At 46.1% G+C, this 20,062-nt stretch overlaps 1 protein-coding gene across 2 annotated transcripts in view; it reads left to right on the forward strand.

Moving 5' to 3' along the window:
* The window catches only part of kirrel3l (kirre like nephrin family adhesion molecule 3, like), a 34,261-nt gene that overhangs the window by 7,961 nt on the left and 6,238 nt on the right, over window positions 1-20,062 (forward strand). For both annotated transcript variants that reach the window (XM_056381452.1, XM_056381453.1), the window contains exons 2-8: window positions 13,998-14,153; window positions 14,780-14,929; window positions 16,929-17,086; window positions 18,622-18,772; window positions 18,946-19,051; window positions 19,398-19,546; window positions 19,683-19,810. In XM_056381452.1, coding sequence (XP_056237427.1) covers window positions 13,998-14,153; window positions 14,780-14,929; window positions 16,929-17,086; window positions 18,622-18,772; window positions 18,946-19,051; window positions 19,398-19,546; window positions 19,683-19,810 — 998 coding nt within the window. The remainder of the gene's footprint in view (window positions 1-13,997; window positions 14,154-14,779; window positions 14,930-16,928; window positions 17,087-18,621; window positions 18,773-18,945; window positions 19,052-19,397; window positions 19,547-19,682; window positions 19,811-20,062) is intronic.

A 20,062-nucleotide genomic window follows, 5' to 3' on the forward strand; every position in this document is an offset into this window, starting at 1 on the left:
ACAGAGACATATAGAGCTGGAGATAATGGAGAAGGGAGGGAGAGTAAAGAGAGCAAGCGAGGAAGGGAAAAAGGAAGGGATGAGATGCGGGGAACCCAGGCTGCATCCATCATGTGGTTTGGTGCAGAAGCCATTTGTACCTATTGTTCTCCATAATTTGTTTTCTCAGAGCCTGCAACAGGAGGGGTGAAGGGGAGAGACAAAGCTACAGAAGCCATTTATTTTTGCGCTAATTACATAAGTGAGACAGCATAATTAGACGTATAGCTAAATAGACAATAGGCTGAGAGAGAGATGCACAGAGGGAGATAGACAGGGAGGTGTAGATGAATTCAAATAGATGAGAGGCATGGCCCTCTCTATTTCACATTCAAGAGTGCGAGGGAACACGTTAAAAGGAGTAAAAGGGGATGGAGAAGGATAAAGGGAAAGGAAAAGGGAGAGTAAAAGAGATGGGGCGATGGAAGGGATAAAAGATAAGAGGGAAGGAGAGAAAAGCCCTCTTCACAGACTGCACTTTGAGGTACGGCCCAATGCTGCTGGAATAGTCACCTCATTTAATACACCTGCTCAGCGGGAGGGGAAGGGGAGATATAAGGAGATGTCGTAAAGAAAAGGAGAAAAGGGCAAAAGAGAAGAGAGGAGACAGATCTCATCTCTGCTTCTTCAGATCAAAGGCAGAGAGTGGCTACAGAAAGCTGTTTGTTGTGGCTTGTTTGGGAGGGTCTCTGCCTGTGTGAGGTCACGGGGTGACCTGGCCTGCTATTCTGTGCTGGCGGCACTACTCTTCAACACAGCCACATGCCAAACCCTCGAACGAATGACTAGCCTGCACGGCCCGGGACTATTTTCTAGAGAGAACTCGTGAGGATGCAAAGCTGCAGGGAAGCCAACGAGCGGAGATGTAGGTTGTCTGGTGAAAGAGAAAAAGACAAGTTCTAAGTTTGTTAAAAACCAGTACAGTTGAGAGGAATAAAACAACATTTTACATCTTTTCAATTAACTGAAAAGACCCTTGTTCTTAACTAGTGTGTTGTTGAATATTCCGCGTGTGCTAATGCAGTTGTGCATCTGCTCAGGTTCACGTGTGGGTGGTGCGTGGGTGTGCTTAGCATCTCACCAGTGTCTTTCAGGCCTGTGATACAGGGAAAGATAAATAGGCCCTTAATGAAGCCACTCAATCACAGGCCAGTTAAAACATCTGACCAAAGATTGAGGGGCAGTCAGGCCTGATTGGAGGTCTATTGAAGCCAGTCGAGGGAAGCTCTTGAGCCGTCACACTTTAGATTAGCCATTCAGTGCACTATAGACCTCAGCCTAACTACCCTTCTTTCTCTAAACAGCCCTGTGACACACTATAGTAGCTCAAGTCAACTCCCTGATTGTGCCGGGGAGTTCTTTAAAAGCCAATTTAAAGCCAGTCCTTTGTTTAACTCCCCAGGAACTCAAGCCGGGACGTATTGTATTGGTTGTGTGTGTGAGTGTGTGTGTGTGCTCTTTTATTGAGCTAAAGTTTAGCTGTCTTTGAGCATGTGATGTTTTGTTAAAAGAACTGGGTGTATCTCAGAGCTGGCACAGACTAGTTTTTTTGGGGGTTGAAAGAGCGGGTGCATGAGAGAAATCAATGGCCCGATTCAGCCCATTACAGCCATGACTGTTGCTGTAATGGTGTGGAAATGGACAGTGGTCATGTGGATCCCTTTCATACCTCCAGGCTTGGATCACAACTGAAGCTCCTTTTCATTTCCTCACAGCTTTAATTAAAAAAAAAAAAAAAAAAAGTGCTCTGAGGATTTCAAAGACTCACATGATGGTGAGGAGGTAAGAGATCCTTCCATTTCGTGAAACGGATGAAACCTCTATTCTGCCAGAGGACAAACATGACACTGGGCTGCAATTTTCCTCGACAAATAATGACTCCTCTAGTCCTCTTTCCTTCCAGCCTTTGCCTCTTTGATCCCAGGTAATGTGTTAACAAGCAACAGGTTCATGGAATACCCATAACATTAGTATGTGTATTCGCGTGGAGGTGTGAGAGTGTGTGCGTGTGTTTGCACGTGTGTGGCTTTATGTGCGCGCGTGTGTGTTTTCACACCAATTAATGAATTGCTTTATATGCCTGCTGAGGTGACGATGGCCTGTCTCTGGCGGGGCGTTGCTTTTTTCTCTTCTGTGTCAACCCATGATGGCCGGGGCCTTCTCTCACACTAACACATTAATGAGACCAGTCTAATTAGTGCTTGTGGTTCCATACAGGGGACCCCGGAAACCACAGCGCCATTGTGCGCTGGCCTAATCAGGGGACAACTCAAAAGCCGGAGGACCCACTGCGCCAGTGAGAAAGTTCATACATATAGAGAGACCTGCTTGGACTCGAGCTCAAATTGGCATGCTGGTTAATTGGGACAGGAACACAAAAAAAAAGGAGAGACGGAACGAAAAGAGCAGGTCATATTTTCAGATTTGTGACCACTGAGCTCCTCGCTCCCTCCCATTTAGCTCCCTCGCTCCCTCTGGTAGCGCTCCTCCCGAGGGCGATGCAGAAAAACGATTTTGCTCTCCTTCATCCCTCTCCCTCACTCCAGATAATTCAATCTCTTCAATATCAAATAATCTCTCCCAATTTTTCAGCCTATTTTAACCTTATCACTCAAACAGCTACCTCTGGGGGATGAACCTCGTTCCACCTTGTTAAAAAACTGGGGGAGAAAGAATGGGGGGGGGGGCGAGGTAGCCCAGGAAAGAGGGATGGCAAATAGCTCTCTGAGGAGTGCTTTAAAAGCCTCTGTTTGTCATTCTCATGGGCCATATGCGAGACAGTGGGCAAATAGATTGAAAGAGAGAAGAATGGTAAAGGATAGAGAGATACAGAGGGAGATAAAGGTAAGCAGTGAGTATCTACAAGAAAGTAAGGGTGTGAGTTGTAGTACTTGAGGTCTGGGGCTCTAACTTGTGTCCCACAGCACTTAACATGCCCCTAGCCATCTCTCCTGGCACTTAATTAGAATCCAATAAGGTTGCCGCCTGTTGGTCATTGTTCCTCCAGTGTGTTTACCCTTTCCAGAGGCTCCATTCGCTGCTTAATCTGCCGAGAAGCTGAATGTCAATAGGTCAGGCCAAGACTCCAGAGCCCTGAGAGAGCGGGAGAGACAGAGCGAAGGGGGGAAGGAGAGAGGATCAGGGGGATGAAGGAAAGGGGTCAGTCCTCTCGCTCCTCTCAATATTTTTCTCTACCGTTTCATTGTCGTTGTTGTTCCACCCTCCCACCTCCCCTCCAACGCCATCTCCCTCTCTCTCTCGCGTCTCCTCTTCTCTTCTTTTCTTCTCACTTCTAATCCGTCCTCTTGATTGTTCTAAGCTGCTTTCAGCCAGCCCCTTGAGGGGGGTGGGGGTGGGGGGTGGGGGGTGGGACGGACTGGCTTTTAATTAAGATTTAAAAGAAGACTCCCTCAAGAAGGGAGATTTAAGAGCAGGATGGACTGTGCAAAGTAAATAAGCGCAGGTAGGAGAGATTGTAGAGAGGGCTCAACAAATATCAGAAATCGGTAAAAGGAGAAAGTTAAAAAGCTATTATTTAACACACGTAGACGTGCCCGTCGCACACACCCACACATTCCCACAAACACAGCCAGACTCTGAGGCATTCAAGAGGCTAAGCCAAATGGGATTTTTTTTTTTTTTTTTTTTTTTCATTTGTAATCAAGCGGCACAATCTATATAGATTGATCTCAACTTCCTGTGATTCATACCATATCCTGCGAGGGTGATATGGGATCAGTGGTAGCCAGCAGGCAAGCTGAGGGAGTTATCTTCACACTCTGTCTAATGATCGATCATCTCACCAGATGGGCTTAAGAGCCTGTAACGCTCCACTTGTTTATCAGAGCCCCAAACCTGAGGGTTTTCAGTAGATGTGACCTGCAAAGAAACTCTTGTTTTGCAGATAGAGAGATAAAATGTTTGAAAGAGCGAAAGGAGCTCAAGAGATGTGTTTCAAAAGTTTAAAGTTTGCTGAAATTTGCTGTCTTTGTAGTCTGACCAGACGTGTGGATAGAGGCTGAACTCAGTTCCCTGTGCAATGTGCTTCTATTTGGGTGGCAGTGTCACTGTTGTAGATGCTCTAGACATCCCCGTTAGACACTTAATTAACAGGCTTATCGCACCAGGACAAAAGGAGATTCCTCTGTAGAAGTCTGGCTGTCAAAGATACATGCACTGTTACCGTCTAGCATTGCTTTGCTCCTACTGTGCAAACAATGTGCTACACAGACGAAGTGTGTGTCCATCTGCGTGTGTCGCCTGCTATATATGTTTGATAAAACAGTCACATAGCCTAGTTCACATCTGCCCCTGCTGGAAACCATACATTCTTCATCCAGAGTAAAACCCCAAAGAAAAAAAAACACACCCCACAACAGAGTGCACAATGAAGTGTTTAAGTTCATCAAACCACAGACTCCTTTGCAGCCGGTAAGGTGTTAAAGGCCAGGCAAGGGTCAAGAGCCCAACCCACGGCATTCTCTGCCATGATACATCCCAACACACAGCCACCATATGTCCAGGGTTTCACAGTCAATGAGCCAACCCACCCAGCGTGACAAAGACTATTCATACCCAGATGACTCTGAGGAAATCTGCTATGCCATGGTATGATTAGGACAGAATGCAGCACTAGTCCAGCCAGTGGCCGTTACAGAAAAACAATAGACTAGAAGGTACAGAGACGTAAAAGGAGTGTCAAGGAAAAAGGGTACAGAGACAAAGAACTTCACAAAGCACTTTGAGCGGATAAACGTAAGAATGATCTTGCCCTCAGCCTGCTGCAGCTCCATCGTTTGCCTCCATCAAAGCCCCCCGAGACTCTTGCAGCACACTCTGCCCCCGTCACTCACAACTCTGTTAATAAGGCCAGCAGTAAACGCCAGGAAAGATATGCAGGGATGAAAGCTCCTTCTCTCATGTTCCCTTCTTTGAGGATGTGTTTCCGGGTGTCAGGGGGAGGTGGGGAAAATGCGGCTTTATAGAGTAAGGCTGCATTTTAATAGAAACAATAAACCCATCCGCTTATAAAATAATATTTTTTCGTCCCGTATCCTGTTGTGTAGCAGCTCTGGGGACTTTAGGCAGACAGGAAAAAAAACTCCACCTCCACTAGGCTAGAGGTATAGAAGAAGAAGAAGCCCATGCCAAAGAATAAAGTGTGCGGAGCTCCTGGGGGAGGGATATATCATACATATATTCTTTCACTACGGCGATTAATATCTGGGAAAAAAAGGTCAAACTTGACTTGAAACGGTCCAGTATATCACAGTTACATTCGCAGCCTGCATTTCATACATCAATCCCTGCTGTGATGTCTCATCAGCCTGGTCACACAGGAGAGACCCACACTGCACATTATCAAAGATTGATGGTGTGTCCTAGTTAAGGACAGGGGGAGGAGAGACGACTGGTTAGAGAGGGGAACTTTGCGTCACCCTCAGCCTTTTTTCAGAGGTGTTGATTTTGGGTCGCGTGGCCTCTCACAGCCCAAATGCAAACACCATCAACTGTAGTTGGGAAATGTTATGCCAGGTTTCACAACTGCGTAACCCAAAGACCTGACCCCAAGACGTGTGTGTGTGTGTGTGGGGGGGGGGGGGGGGGGGGGACGCTTGCAAATGCAGCATTTTGAGGTCAGTGCTCTCACACAAGACGGCACCGGCTGACTCAGGAAGCTCAAGACAAGGGCTGAGGCTCCCATCTCCTCCCATCCGCCCTCTTCCTCATCCTCCCCTGCAACGGAAGACAAAACAAACTGACAGAACAAACAGGCAGATTATCCTAAATCCTTTTTTCTCTAACACACACCCTAACCATCTCTTATATCCACTGTTCACCGTCATCCTACCCGTTTCTTGTTCAGAGTGCTTGCTTAATAATTAATTGATTAATTAGTTCGCTCATTAATCATTTATTCATTAATCATGGCCTGATTTTTCTAGAGGAAGCGGCGCAATCTGAAAAAACCCTGACTTCACATTTCACTCTAATTATGCTCCTTTACTAATCAACGCTTAAGAAATGGAGTTTCAGGAAATTAGTTTTCCCCTTCCCCTTCTTTTTCTCAACACAAAGCAGGATGTATTGAGGTTGGCAGGTACATTTTTTCCTCCCTTTCTTGTGCTCTGGAAGCTCTTAGTCATCAGTAATTTTAGGAGAATGTTTCAAGTTGCAGACAATCTGATGAACAGAATAAAAATTTGATGTTAAATTAAAACTTGTCCAGATGAAAGGGAAAAGAAATTCTGCCCACAGACTAACCACAGACATTGATTAATAAATGGCAATTTGAAGGCCGTTTGTACGAGCAGAGAGGTGGCAGCATTGTGAATCACGCACTCACTGTTTTCCCCGGATCCATAGCTCTCCTGGGAGGAGAGGTAATTTGTTTAATCACCAGGAGTGGACAGAGAGATGGGACGATAGGAAAGTTCACAAATATCTCCTGTAATGCTGAGCACGAGACGGAAAGTGAAGAGAAACATTTTGAACAGGTTTAATTAGAAATGTTTTTGTGCCTTTTGTGTTCCTGTTGGATGCAGCTCACAACACAGCTCAGCTGCTTTCTCTGAAGAGGCTCTTGTCAGCTGCTGACAAAAAAGAATTATGCATCAAATTAAAGAGAGCTCCAGTGAAATGGAGGCAAGTCGGGCATTAACCTCTAAGCTTTAAAAAGCACACATATTAAGCAACACTAATGAGACTCTCATTGAGCTAGCTGTGTTTTATATTCAAACACACACAAAACGACAGCTTTGACTTCAATGTGCCATCGCTGCTTCTGAATGAGCTTCTCTCTCTTATTCATCTCACCAGCAGCAAACACTGCAGAAGTGAACAATAGCGTAGATGGCCCTTTTACTCTAATGAGATGCATACATTTACAACATTACCACCCTCATTAAAAAATAATAATAATAAAGGGAAAAAAAAGTATTAATTATGAAACGCACTACTTCCTATCGTGAAGAGCCAAGGGGGTCTCCACTGGGCTCAATTAGGAAGAGTAGGCCGCAAATCCCTAGACTAAATTAATTGACACCCCAGGGCATTAGGCCCAGAGTCCCAGCACAGAAACTATGTAGAGAATTCCTTTGTTTTCATTTCCATTGCCTTTTAGAAAAAGCAAGAGATGGAGGCAATTTTAACATTATCTCTTTATTGTTTTATGGATTTTTAATCAATTATTTATATATATATTTATATATTTATTTGTTTTGTTTACTTGTCATGTCTGCATCTGGGGAGATGGTTTCATGTTTTTTCATTCGTGTCCCATCTTCGAGTTGCCTCTCTCTCTGTCACATGTTGCGTCCCATTACTGTTTTATCCACCACGTCGGCTGTTATGCACACACTAAACCAGGGCTTTTGCAAACAGCACAAGAAGTTAATGATTTAAAAGCACAGTAAATTATACTGAAAGCCCTTCCATCCAAACACTGCTGAAAGAGGGGGAGGGAGCCAGAGAGGGAAATTGGGATACAGAGACAGAAAGAAAAAAGCAAGAGCGGGAGAAGCAGAGCAGGGTGGGGGGGTAGGGTGGGGGGGGGTGGGGTGGGGTGGGGGCGTGGGGACAGAAAAGGGCTGGAACTGTGACACAGATCCAGCCAGCAGCTGTCTTGCAGTTAAAACACCAGGGGGTAAGCAGGAACGAAATGACAAGACTAGCTCAATCAACATCTTGTCAACACTGCTGGCTGATGTGTACAGACAATTTCATACCGCCACCACTGACTCCCTCCTCTTTTCTATCTTTTTTTATATGGCTTTTTATTTCCTGTCCTCCTGCCAGCCAGCCAGTCACTTGCTATCTGTCTACATGGAGTCAGCTCTCAGCTCTTTGGCTCTTGGCTTCTGAGTGGGGGAGCTGTTTAAAAGCTGTGCTAGAATTATACTCACAGAGATGCTTCTGCCCACTAAAAACCCTAAAGATATGGGACTGTGACAGTGAGTGTGCATCTATGTGTGTGTGTGTGTGTGTGTGTGAGCGACAAGTGTGAGAAGACAGTACAAGAATGAGTGTATTTATGGCACATTGTCGGGCACTGCAGCACAGTGAGTGCGCGAACCATTCACATACACTCACGCGCTGACTATGTCACATCAGCACTCTTGCTTGCCCCCCACCCCACCCCAACCCTCTCCACCAGCCTCCTCCTTTTTTTTCCCCCTCCCTTCTTCCTCTCCTTGTATGCACACCACTCTATTACTCTATCCACTGCATCTGTTGTAGCACGTACTCAGGGAGAAACTCTGCTGCTGCTCGACCATGCGATCAGCCTCACTGCTGCCCTGATGTGAGCAGTGCCCTATTCCAGCAGAGAAAAACCTTGTGGTGACAGCCTTGGAGACAGACTGATTACAGCGTTCCATCAATCCCCTCTCAGGCCCGCTCCTTTGCAATTGGAAGCTGACAGGAGCCCACTTTTTCCATTTTTACCTTACCTCAGTTTTTCCGGTTTTTCTAACATGTAGTGGCTCCCTTTTTTTTTTCTTTTTTCTTTTTTTTTTCTTCTGTCCCCCCACCCACCCACACCACCACCACCCTACTCTCTTGAGTGTTGTGTTGACAAGCTGACACAAACCCCTGTGATTTTCACACCGGGGATGCAGAGAGTGAGAGAAAGGGGACATGGGATACAGGATAGGAGGAGAGGAAGAGATGGGGAGAGAAAGTGGAAAGGGAGAGGCTGGCAAGAGATGACAGCTGACATGGAGTCTGGAAAAGCAGAGTGATGGCAGAAAGAGCCATGGAGAAAGCAAATCAACAATTAGTAACACCTTATATAACTCTCAAAGGGGGCCTGCTAGGCATTGATTTCAGGGATCATGGCTCACTGACTGTAGACATATGAGTGATAAACAGGAATGAGAGGATGGGGCTGGATTGCAGAGGGATGCAGGAATAGAGGAGAATGCCCTGGGTGGGGGTATCAGCAAAGCAGCAGCAGGGAGGGGGGGGACTGGGTGGATGAGCGGGTCCACTCTCTAAAAAGGGTCTAGGTCTGAGCCAAGATTTCCACAATGGAATAAAGGCTGAAAGGGGAGGCTTGGAGGATTAAACTCCGGCAAAACAGCTCTTAAAAAGCTGTTAGACTGCAATTTGGGCACAAAAACGTAGAATGGGAGAAAGGATAGTGAGAGTTGGTGGGTGGGAGTGCAGCTGGAATGCAACGTGGGAGAGAAAGGATTGAAGAGACGCCCGGCTGCATTAAGGTATGAGAGAGGAGGCCATCTGCAGAGAGGCACAAGCAGAAGCTGTTCACAACGGTCCAAGTGGAAGAAAAAACAGGAGGTGCTCACACATGTAGTGCATGTGTTGGGCGCCACAAGTTGGTGGGTGGTATCTGCTCTAACCCCACACCCCCTCTCCACCCCGTTCAAGCCCTCAGAAGTTCTGTAGGACTCATGGTAATGAGCTTAGTAGCCAGATCAAACATGAGATGGGTGCATGGTCCCCTTTGGGACATACTCTGTGGTTCAGCTACCTCAGCAGTAATGTCTGTTTGTATACACACACGTTCACACAAAGCACACACACAGGAAGAGGAAGACAAAAGAGCCTGACTCAAAACAAAGGGATAATAATTCCATACAGAGAGAAATGGAGCTTGCATTTTCTAGCCCGATTTAGAAGCCTTATCTAGACAAGGCACAATGGATGGCATTTGGGGAGAGGGGTTGTTTATTCCAAGCTTGACACTTTTTTGCCAATTGCCCTGTTTTGTGCCGGGGTTTTTTGTCTGTTTCTCCTCCTCGTTTTCTCCTCTCTGGCTCTTACTGTGGAAATCTCACACCAGGATTCTGCCTTCACCTCTGGGGCAAAAATGCAAGTAGATATCGGGCACTATTTTTTAACATTTTGAATTATTACTGCACGGAGCAAATTGCCCAGTCAAGTTGAGAGCACTTACATTTATAGAGCCCACAGGACTGGATGTTGCACTCTTTGCACTGGATGGGAATGAGGACATGGAATAAAACCGGGACTAAAATAGGGACTCTCTGCGAACGCAGCTTGGAGCCTCTTAGAGTAAATGAACATATGCAGTTGAGTGTCATTGTAAAAACACAGGAAAATGGACAGAGTGCTTCGCCTGAGCTGTTACAAACAAGAGGGTCTGATGTTATTTTATGTTTTATTTGAAGGACCTGACTTTCTGAATGCTGCGTTAAATTGACTTATGGCCTGGAACGTTTTTCCTTCTTTCTTTTTTTTGTCAGATTACCAAAATGCCGTAACAGATTATGACTGTGGTGACTTGGTAGTAAATGCACTGTACTGTGTGTGAGAGAGCCACATTTTATCTAAAGGTCATCTGCAGTGCCTTTATCTTTCTTAGTCTTAAGCAACATGGTCAGAGCTTACACATACACATTTTCAGTGCACGCATGCACACACACGCACACACACACACACACACACACACACACACACACAAACACACACACACACACACACACACACACAAACACGCACGCACACACAGAGTGACTGGTTCAATCTAATTCTATCAAGGCAGATGTCCAGTGGTGGACGGATCATTGCTGACATCTGTCTATCTCTTCCTGATCCTTCCTGATGTGAATGTATCTCTATCAGTTCAGATGAAGGAGGGAGAGAGTGTAGGCAGCGCCAGGGTCGACGCAAAGCCCTTTTAATAGGTTGTGTCCAAGTCGGAGAGGCTGTTTTTTGCACTTAACTCCGACCATGTGACGGAAACAGCAAAGTCACTGTGTCAAAGTAACTGCTAAATGTGCCCTCCGGTGCCTGACAAGTTGCTTTCCCTATTAACACTGCCCCACCCTCCACGCTCATTCAGACATTCAGAGCCACACACACACAGACATAAACATACATAGCACATTTTAGAGATAGGCAAACACACACTTTGTGCCCTGAGCTCACACAGTCAGGCAGAAATGCACACACACACATAAACTTAGCCCCATGTGCATCCAGCGGCGTGAAATGATATTCCATTTTGAGAAATCCGGATTAAAATGTATCAGGCCAAATGTGTTTTGACCTTGTTACTGGGGGATGGAAAAGTGCACACACACACACACACACACACACACACACACACACACACACACAGAGCTAGGTAAGAAACAGACTCAATGTTTTTTTTGTGATGTGGACTTAAAAATTTTAATTTTTAACTGCATTTAAAGCAACATTAAGCTCACCACATGTGGTACAACTAATGTACACAGTGTGTATTTACATGCATAACATCCAAGAACACACAGCCAATAAACTCACATCCACTGCGGAAATGTTGGGATTTCAAAAAGGGTTTCAAATCTTTCTTTCTTTTCAAACGTGTTTCAATTGGAGCCAAGAGACAAGCTCCTCATTTTGAGCCTGGCGCAAAACACTGATAGCTGAGTGTGTGTGCGTGTGTGTGTGCGTGTGTGTACGTGACACCGTAGCACACCGAGAACAAGCCTCTTCACACCCACAGCCATCAATACTTCTTCTGACTGCCTCTCCTTCACCGTTTCTTTGTCTGGTTCTGTTCCTCCCTCTCTCCCCGTCAGAAATGTATTCATGTAATTAAGCTGCTAATACACCGTCAAAGAATTGTCTAATTCAGCAAGGAGGAATTAAAGGAATCTGGCATGAGTCATTAGCCAGTCGAGATGTTCTGTTGAGCATTTTCAATAAGGGATCTGGAGAGCAATGAATCACTCATATGGTGTGAAGACATTTGCTATAATACACACTCCGTACTCTACATGTGTAAGGCTGCATATGTACGTGTGTGCGCGCATAGTGTTAATTGCCATATGCGAGCATGAGAAATCGTGTGTGGGAGGGGTATAGAAAAACAATTCAATGCATCTAATCCTTCTAAACAATCAACCAATGCACTGAATTATTACCTATTGTAAACATTTAGATACTCTGGGCAAGATACTTAATTGCAATCAATGTTTGTACTGTTGCGAGTACAAAGAGGAAAATCCTAACTCGCTCTGCAAGAGGAGGCATATGAAAACACTCAATAGCTCAGGAAGGCAGGGTGTTAGAGACAGCCAGGCAGACTGTAAAAACAGCATTTTTGAGGGTATGACGGGAAAATGCCAGCCTTCGCTAAACGCCTAATAGCCTGAGCAAGAAGACGTTTCACTTCTCATTGACGCTCTCAAATTGGCCTCTTTTGATCCACGGTGTGTGACACACATACAGTCTACCTGTTTGCACCCGCAGCTCAATAGGCTTTTCAAACACTTTGGTAAAATGATGTACAGGGAGACATTATTGGTGAGCTCACACGCATTGTTCTCTAATCTTTTCTCGGCTCAGCTATCTATTAACACCTCTTTTAGCCCAGATGGAGAGCGAGAGAGGAAAAGGTGGAAACGTGCAAACGGGGTTGGCAGTTGTTGAGAACCACGGACGGCCCGAGCCGCGGAGAACTCACGTTCCTGATGAGCTCAGTGTTTGGCGGCTGTAATTGTGCTGTTGGGTGACGGAGGCAGGAGGGTGCAGCGGGGGTGGGGGTGAGGCGGGCGAGGGGCAGGGTTCAGTCCATGGTGCAGCCCGAGATGAAGTGGATAATTGAGTGCGGAATAAACACTGCCAACAGCCTCGGAAGCCCCCCCCCCCCCCCCCCACACTTTCAAAAAGAAAGAAAAACTAGAGAGAATGGAGAGAGAGAGAGAGAGGGAGAAAGATGGGGAAGAGACGTGGAGAGAGAAAAAGGGGTGAGAGAGGGAGAGAAAATCCCAGCTACCCTCTGGGGGGAAAAGCTGCTATTGAAAAGCTATTAAACTTGCATTTAGCAGGATTGATTGGAAATGAAGAGGCCTATTAAAAGAGAGGGACAAGGGGACAATAGCGCGTCTCTGGCCGCCGTATGTTGCCCTCCTTTCAGCGGCTTTCTTTGCCGGGGGGGGGGGGCATCCCTGTCTGTTTAAGCGCTCCCACCAAGAGAAGCAGTTCGGGGTGGGGGGGGGGCTTAGCACTGCCTGAATAGAGCCCTCTTTATCTCCCTCTGTCCCCCTTCCCTTCCATTCTCCACTGAGCAACAAAGAAAGAGAGAAGAAGAATGAGAGAAAGCTTTTTTTTTTTAAGTCTTCTTCCCGACTCACACAGACACCCCACTTAGATAACCAACCAACTGCCTCTCTCCTTTTCCTCCTACCTTCCCCTGCGGATTAGTTACTTCTGGAGTGCTGCCATCTTCCCCTACCAGTAGGGTTTGTAATACTCAATCTTTAGCATAGTGGCACAAACAGTTGGAACCGTGGATCCGTATTTACGCTGTGTTTCTGTATGCGTGTGAAGGCAGGCCAGCCAATCCAAGAGAAGACCGTGTGCCATACTTAAACACAGCAGCGCAACGGCGGCAGGTGTCTCCGCTGACTTTCAGCAGGCTCAAACGGATGGGTCCCACGGGAACTTTAATGGAGTTTTGATTGTTTAACATCCATTTTTACAAAAAGCACACTGAAAGAGTGGCAGATTTTTCTCCCCAGAAGTATGTTTGCTTCATGTCAGCGAGCGCACAACCATATGGTCTTGGGAAAGAGTTAAATAAGTTATGAGGCGCAGCTGACTCTTCCTCTTAGAAGCTACATTTCTAGGGGGGGGAATAATATTTTCACACTTCAGCCTTGACAATTCTCTCAGCAAGTGCCATGAAAAGAGTACAGTGAGCAGACCAGTTCACCAGAGTCTGGTCTCCTTCATACTTACTTTTTTTTTTTTTCGCACCCCTTACAGTGCAAGTTTCACTTTTCTCATGCTACATCTCTGCTGGCACTGCAGAAAGGCACTGCCTAACACTCTCTGAAATGCCATTAGCAGTGTTCCGGCATACCTATATATTTTATAGCTATTTTGTGAATTTAAGTAGAAATTGGCCATCTACCATCATGGAAAATGTGAATTCTAAAGACGTGATATTCACACTGTGCTTTTTCTCTTTTTTTCTCCAGCAGCCACCCAAGCAGCCTACTTCTCCCAGCAGCCCCAGGACCAGGTGGTTGTAGCCGGTCAGTCAGTGACTCTACCTTGTGTCATTGTGGGTTACCGGGGAATGGTACAGTGGACCAAAGACGGCCTTGCACTGGGCGGAGAGAGGGACCTACCAGGTATTATCCCTGACACCTCTTATAGCTGTCTCTCTTTCTCCACTGCTGTCTGTGTGTTTATTGCCCTCCCTGTCTCTGTCCGTCTTACCAAGATCAATGCCAGGTCTCATTAGAGACCAAGTCTCTCTCTGTCAACCGCTGGGGTTTTACACAAATGAATGGTGAGAGAACAATGTACTGCAGACAGGTCGGCTACTGCTGCACACACCAAACTTTAATCTGTTGTTTAGCATTTTAAGGGTCTTGTAGGAAGGTAGGTAATCAATTGGCTTTTGTCACGCGCTGACATTTAAATGTGTGGCAGACTAGAGAGAAGGTGGAGAAGCTTCCTCTTGACCTTAGCCACCCCATCTTTATTGTGTCTGTGTTTAAAGGACAGACTCCTCATGCAGCAACCTTCTCACGTGTTGCATTTCCAGCCTCATGCTGCTCTGCTAACACTACGGCTCAATGCCTGGCGCAGTGAGGTGCTGCTTGCTTTCATTTGTGTCTTAAAGAGCCTTGCCACGTTTCTCTCGCCTTTGTTCAAGGCACAAGTCTGTTCATTTTATAGTCCTTTCATTATGTGTTTGTTGTTGGTTGGTTTGTTTGTCTCTGACTCTATTCTCTATGCTGGCTTCATGCAGGCTGGACGCGGTATTCCTTAATGGGCGACCCGCTATCAGGCGAGCACAGCTTGCTGATCGATTCGGCAGAGTTGGCGGATGACGCGGTGTATGAGTGTCAGGCTACACAGGCGGCACTGCGCTCCCACCGTGCCAAGCTCACTGTACTAGGTAAGATACACAGCTCATACATGATCCCCACAGCCAGCCCTTGTGCCAAGGCCTGCAGGCTGGCAGCGCTTGGGAACAATCAGGGGAGTGTCTTCATCACAAAATACAGATGCAAGTAGAAAAACATACAATGATAAACGCACAATACGCAAAAATGAATCATTTTCAAGACACAACTTAACGTAGACAAATCAAAAATATGCATCGAAATAATCTTCAAGTGATTTGCAATTCATGGGATCATTTCTTATCACCACTCAAAGATAACCCGATTGTAAATCTAGTTTCCTGGTAAAAAAAATCATGTCCTGAAAGCATAATTCAAACCAAGCAAGGCTCAGCCAAGAGATTGAGCAAGAGAAAAAAAAAAGGAAACCCCTCTCCTCTCGGTAGCGATAATCAAGACTGTGGACGTCTAGGATAATGTGATTGCTGCAGTCACAAATGACTTGCGTAGTCGCTTGAAAGTCAGGGTCTGCACAGTTAGCACATTTTACAGTGAGCCACAACATTTGTCAACCGCAAGGCGGTTTTTACATTAACATGATGTGAGTGATCTACTTCTTTACACAGACATTCAGAGATGGGTGGGGGTGGGGGTGGGGGAGGTTGGTGACGAGGAGGAGGAGGAGAAGAGCCAGGTCTTGTGGGAATTGGAATCGGCAAAGCACTACTGGCATCTGGTGGCATTCAAAGGAATATCACTCCATTAATTAGTCCTGTCATTTGTCCATATATTCACCTACAAGCATTACACAGACAGAGGGGAAAACTCAGAGAGGAACAATTATGATGTAACAACTTACGCCACAGCACAATCCAGAGCTTTCACCACAGAGACCGTGTGAGTCCTTGAATCTATCGTTTCCCATTAAGGTGTGTGTTCTGAGTTCATTGTCATTCAACTAAATGATTTGATTCAAACAGCTCACCCCTGAGCATCAAGCCTACCTCTCTGCGTCTAGTGTCACTGTCAAAGCTTCACAGAGTAGCACAAAGCAGTGTGGTCATCACATGCCCACACACAGCCATAAAGATGTTTGTGAGGAGGCTGCGAAGAAAGTTGATAAAACAGCTCTGACTTCTACATGAAATGTGCTCTGAGAGGCTGGTGGTTCATGAACACTGTCTGCATTTCATAAAACATTTTTATAAACATAAATAAACATGAACATAATAATATCAGGTGCATGGATCAGGAACCTGCGATTCATGTTTATGTGTGGACATGAGGAGTGTTAAAGAGAGAAGTAGGCTTTTTCTGTGCATTTGTATGTGTGTGCACATGCCTGCGTGTGTGTGTGTGTGTGTGTGTGTTTGTGTGTGTGTGTAAATCAATGTGGCCAGATGAGACCAAAGCAATCCTGCACAGTCAAAGGAGTCAACGGCGGGAGTGCAGTCAGGGGAATCGGCATGGAAATTAAAATCACCTAGCACTCGGATTCCATTAGTGTCCGTGCCGCGGCAGCGGAAGGACCTCTGACAATTCAGATACACACAGTGAAATTGGTTCGGTGGAGGGAGCGAGAAAGGCCAGCACAAACCCCATGTTTACGTCTTCTCTTATTGGTCGGGGAGATAGATGCCTTCATCAGGGGTGGCACGCTTGGCTTGCCAGTGGTGCGTGCAAAACCATGCAAATAAATGAACAAATAAGCAATTCAGTTGAAACATCACTCTGCAATAGTAAGAGCAAACACAGTAATAATGCTAGTCCCAAGAAAGGGAATAAATAAGGTTGAGTGTGTTTTTTTTTTCCAAATTACAACTGTTCTTGGTCTTTTCTCCTGCCTGAAACTACAACTTGTTAAACAGACACATGACCATAAGAGGATATTGTTTGCCTCTTTTGCTGTTGTGCCATATTGATGCGGAGCTAAAAGCAACAACAAGTTCAATATCAGTATGACTTCTTTGTGGCTCTGTGCTGGCCTGGAGCTGCAATGAGGTTTTTTTTTTTTGTTGTTGTTTTGAGTGGTATGTTTGTTCTGCTTTACAGTTCCTCCTTCAGACCCCGTGGTGGAGGGCGGCCCTGTTGTACGTCTTAAGGCCTACACACCACACAACCTCACCTGCAGAGCCTCAGGAGCCAAACCTGCTGCTGAGATCACCTGGTACAGAGATGGAGAGGTCATGGAGACTGCAATTTATTCCAAGGTACAGTGAGAACAGATCTTTGCCCAGCATTATCATTCAATCACTAACACCCACACGCACTATTACAAAATATAACAGCGGGCAGGAATAAATGCAAAGCTATTCAAAACAGAAATATTTTCTCTGAGGACATAATGCTCCCTCTCTTTTTCTTCCATTTCTCTTTTTTATTTTTCTCATCTTTCTTCCATGGTCTCTCACCATTTTTTTTTCTATCATCACCCTTCTCTCTCAAGATTTGTTCGCTCACTCTCTGCAGTCCCCCTCCCATTTTCCCTCATGCCTGACCCCCCCACCCCACCCCCCCACCTCCTCCTCCTCCTCTGCATCCCCCCCACCCCCCCTAACCAACCCCCACCCCCTCCACTCGCTAATGCAGCGACACTACAGCATAACTGGAGCATGCCAAAGCTCAGACAGGCATGAGTGTTTCATACAGTAGAGCTTCTGCAGAGAAGAAATCACCCACAACAATGCAGAAACACAATGGGGATGTGCCGGAGCGTAAGCCAGCCACGGCTGGGAAAGTGTCACATTTTTCATGCTCTCTGACCACGCTAAACGACGCTAAACGCCACATTTAAGGAGGCGAAAGCCTGCAGTGAGAAGGGAGGGAGGGAGAGAGGGAGGAGAGCTGGAGGGTGCAGAAGAGGAGAGGAGAGGAGAGGAGGAATACAGAAGAAAAGAAGAATGTAGAGTTAAATGGTGATATAGTTTTGTGAAAAACAGAGAATTTCCAACTTTAAGTAGTGAGACTGGGGGTAGAGAATGCTTTGTCCGAGGGGTGGTGACAGGGAGTGATGTGATTTGATCTAGCATAAAAATGCTTTTTGTGTGTCTGGCTGAGGAAGTGAAAGGCCTGCTCCATTGATTTGGCTGTCCGGGGAAAAGGCTCAGCTTGTCCTTGCTCTTTTCCAAAGATGTGTGACACTTCTTCCTCACTGTCACCACCCAAAAAAACAGACACCCAGCCACCTTGGCCGTCACAGTTTTTTTTTTCCTTTTGTGTGTGCGCGTGTGTGTGCGTGTGTATGTGTGTGTGTGTGCATATGCGTGTGTGTGTGTGTGTGTGTGTGTGCGTATGCATGTGTGTGTGTGTGTGAGGAAGAGAGAGAAAGTGAGAGAGCAGTGAGCCATATCCTCAGAATCTACACCTTTCCTCACTTAGGCGTATTGATTTCTGTGAGCAGTAAATAGATTTAAAAGATGATGACAAACAAGGAGCGCTGACGGGGAACACTCTCAGAAATGTGGGAACAGCACAATATCCCCTGCTGCATCATAAAATATATGATTTAAGTGCCATGCCAAAGAACAGGATGGCAAATGCCTCACACATGAAAAAAATAAGACCTCCATGTCATAGAGATATTCCTAAGTGGTGCCATCACAAATGGCGGGTGACATGCTTGTGCGACATTGAGCTGATTTTCAGTTCTCCTCAGTGCCTTTTTAAAAAGGATACGTTGTAAACCGTTTCTCAGACTTCCAGCAACATCTGACATTTGCTCTGCTTTGTTTTCCCAACCTTACAGATGCAGATGGAGGATGGGAAGAGGGAGGCGGCTGTCAGTATGCTTCCAATCGTCCCAGAGGATAGCGACTCTGGACGCACCTACACCTGCAGGGTTCTTAACCCAGCTGCCCCTGCTGGACGACAGACGTCGATCACTATCAATGTCCAGCGTGAGTGTCCTGGCGTCAGCTCAAAAAACAAAAAAAAACACCATTACAACATTGTAGTAGACTGCATGCTACTGTCAGCGCAGTAATCTGTGAAGCGCATTTAATTCTGTTGCAATTTGAAAAGATGAACGGTATAAAATAGATTACTAACATGAACATTTCCCTCCTCACAGACCCTCCCTCCGTGACTCTATCCGTCCAACCTCAGACTGTGACCGAGGGAGCCAAGGTTCTCTTCATTTGCTCGGCTTCGGCCAATCCTGAAATTATTGGATACAGGTATACATCCTTTGCTTTAAACTAAGTTGTTCACTCTGATTGCGCCCTGCACACACAGCCAGCAGATATTAACATCTAAGATGACACGGTATAATCTTTTTAAGCATTTCCAAGATACGATAAGCTGCAAACGTGGCGATCTAAACTAGAGGAGACACCAAAGCAAAGCAGCGCGAGGATGCCATGCGTTCAGTAGATACATTGATTGAAATGGGCTGCCTGATTGGCAGCGTTTGATTGTGATTGACACAAGCCATGAATCAGCTAATAGCCACTCTGACACGCATGGCTAAGTACCTTCCCTGAACTAATGCGAGCGTATAATGCGATTATTCGTCTGTCCCAGGTGGTCGAAAGGAGGAGTTCCTATCTCCGAAGCGAACGGGGACAGCCTTGAGGTGACAGTGGACTACTCTTACTTCACAGACCCTGTCTCCTGCGAGGTGTCCAACTCTGTGGGCAGCACCAATGTCAGCACCCTGGTCGATGTCCAATGTGAGTTTAACTTGAGGAAAAACATTGTACAAAGTGTCGCTAACCTGGGTATTTTTTAACTTTTCTAGAGGCATAGGTTATTTTAAAAACAGTCTCTTACTGATCGTATCTGGCTGTCTGTGCTGTTTCACCCTAGTTGGCCCCAGACTGCTGTCGGAGCCGAAGCCAATGACAGTGGATATAGGGATGGATGCATCCTTTACTTGTGCCTGGACTGGAAACCCTCCTCTGACTCTTGCTTGGACCAAACAGGGCTCCAGCGTGGTAAGGCATCCAACACTAGTCAACACCTTATCTTGGTGGTAAAGCTTCCAACACCATCCCTCAGCACCATCCCTCCAGAGAAAAACATTCACACATGGCCTTGAGGCATGAATCCCTCACACACACACACACACACACACACACACACACACACACACACACACACACACACACACACACACACACACACACACTCTTTCTCAAGCTGAATCTTCAACAACTCCTCTCACCATGCTCCCTAAGGGCTAAAGC

Source organism: Seriola aureovittata, chromosome 7, assembly GCF_021018895.1.
Source record: "Seriola aureovittata isolate HTS-2021-v1 ecotype China chromosome 7, ASM2101889v1, whole genome shotgun sequence".
Classification (NCBI taxonomy): Eukaryota; Metazoa; Chordata; class Actinopteri; order Carangiformes; family Carangidae; genus Seriola; species Seriola aureovittata.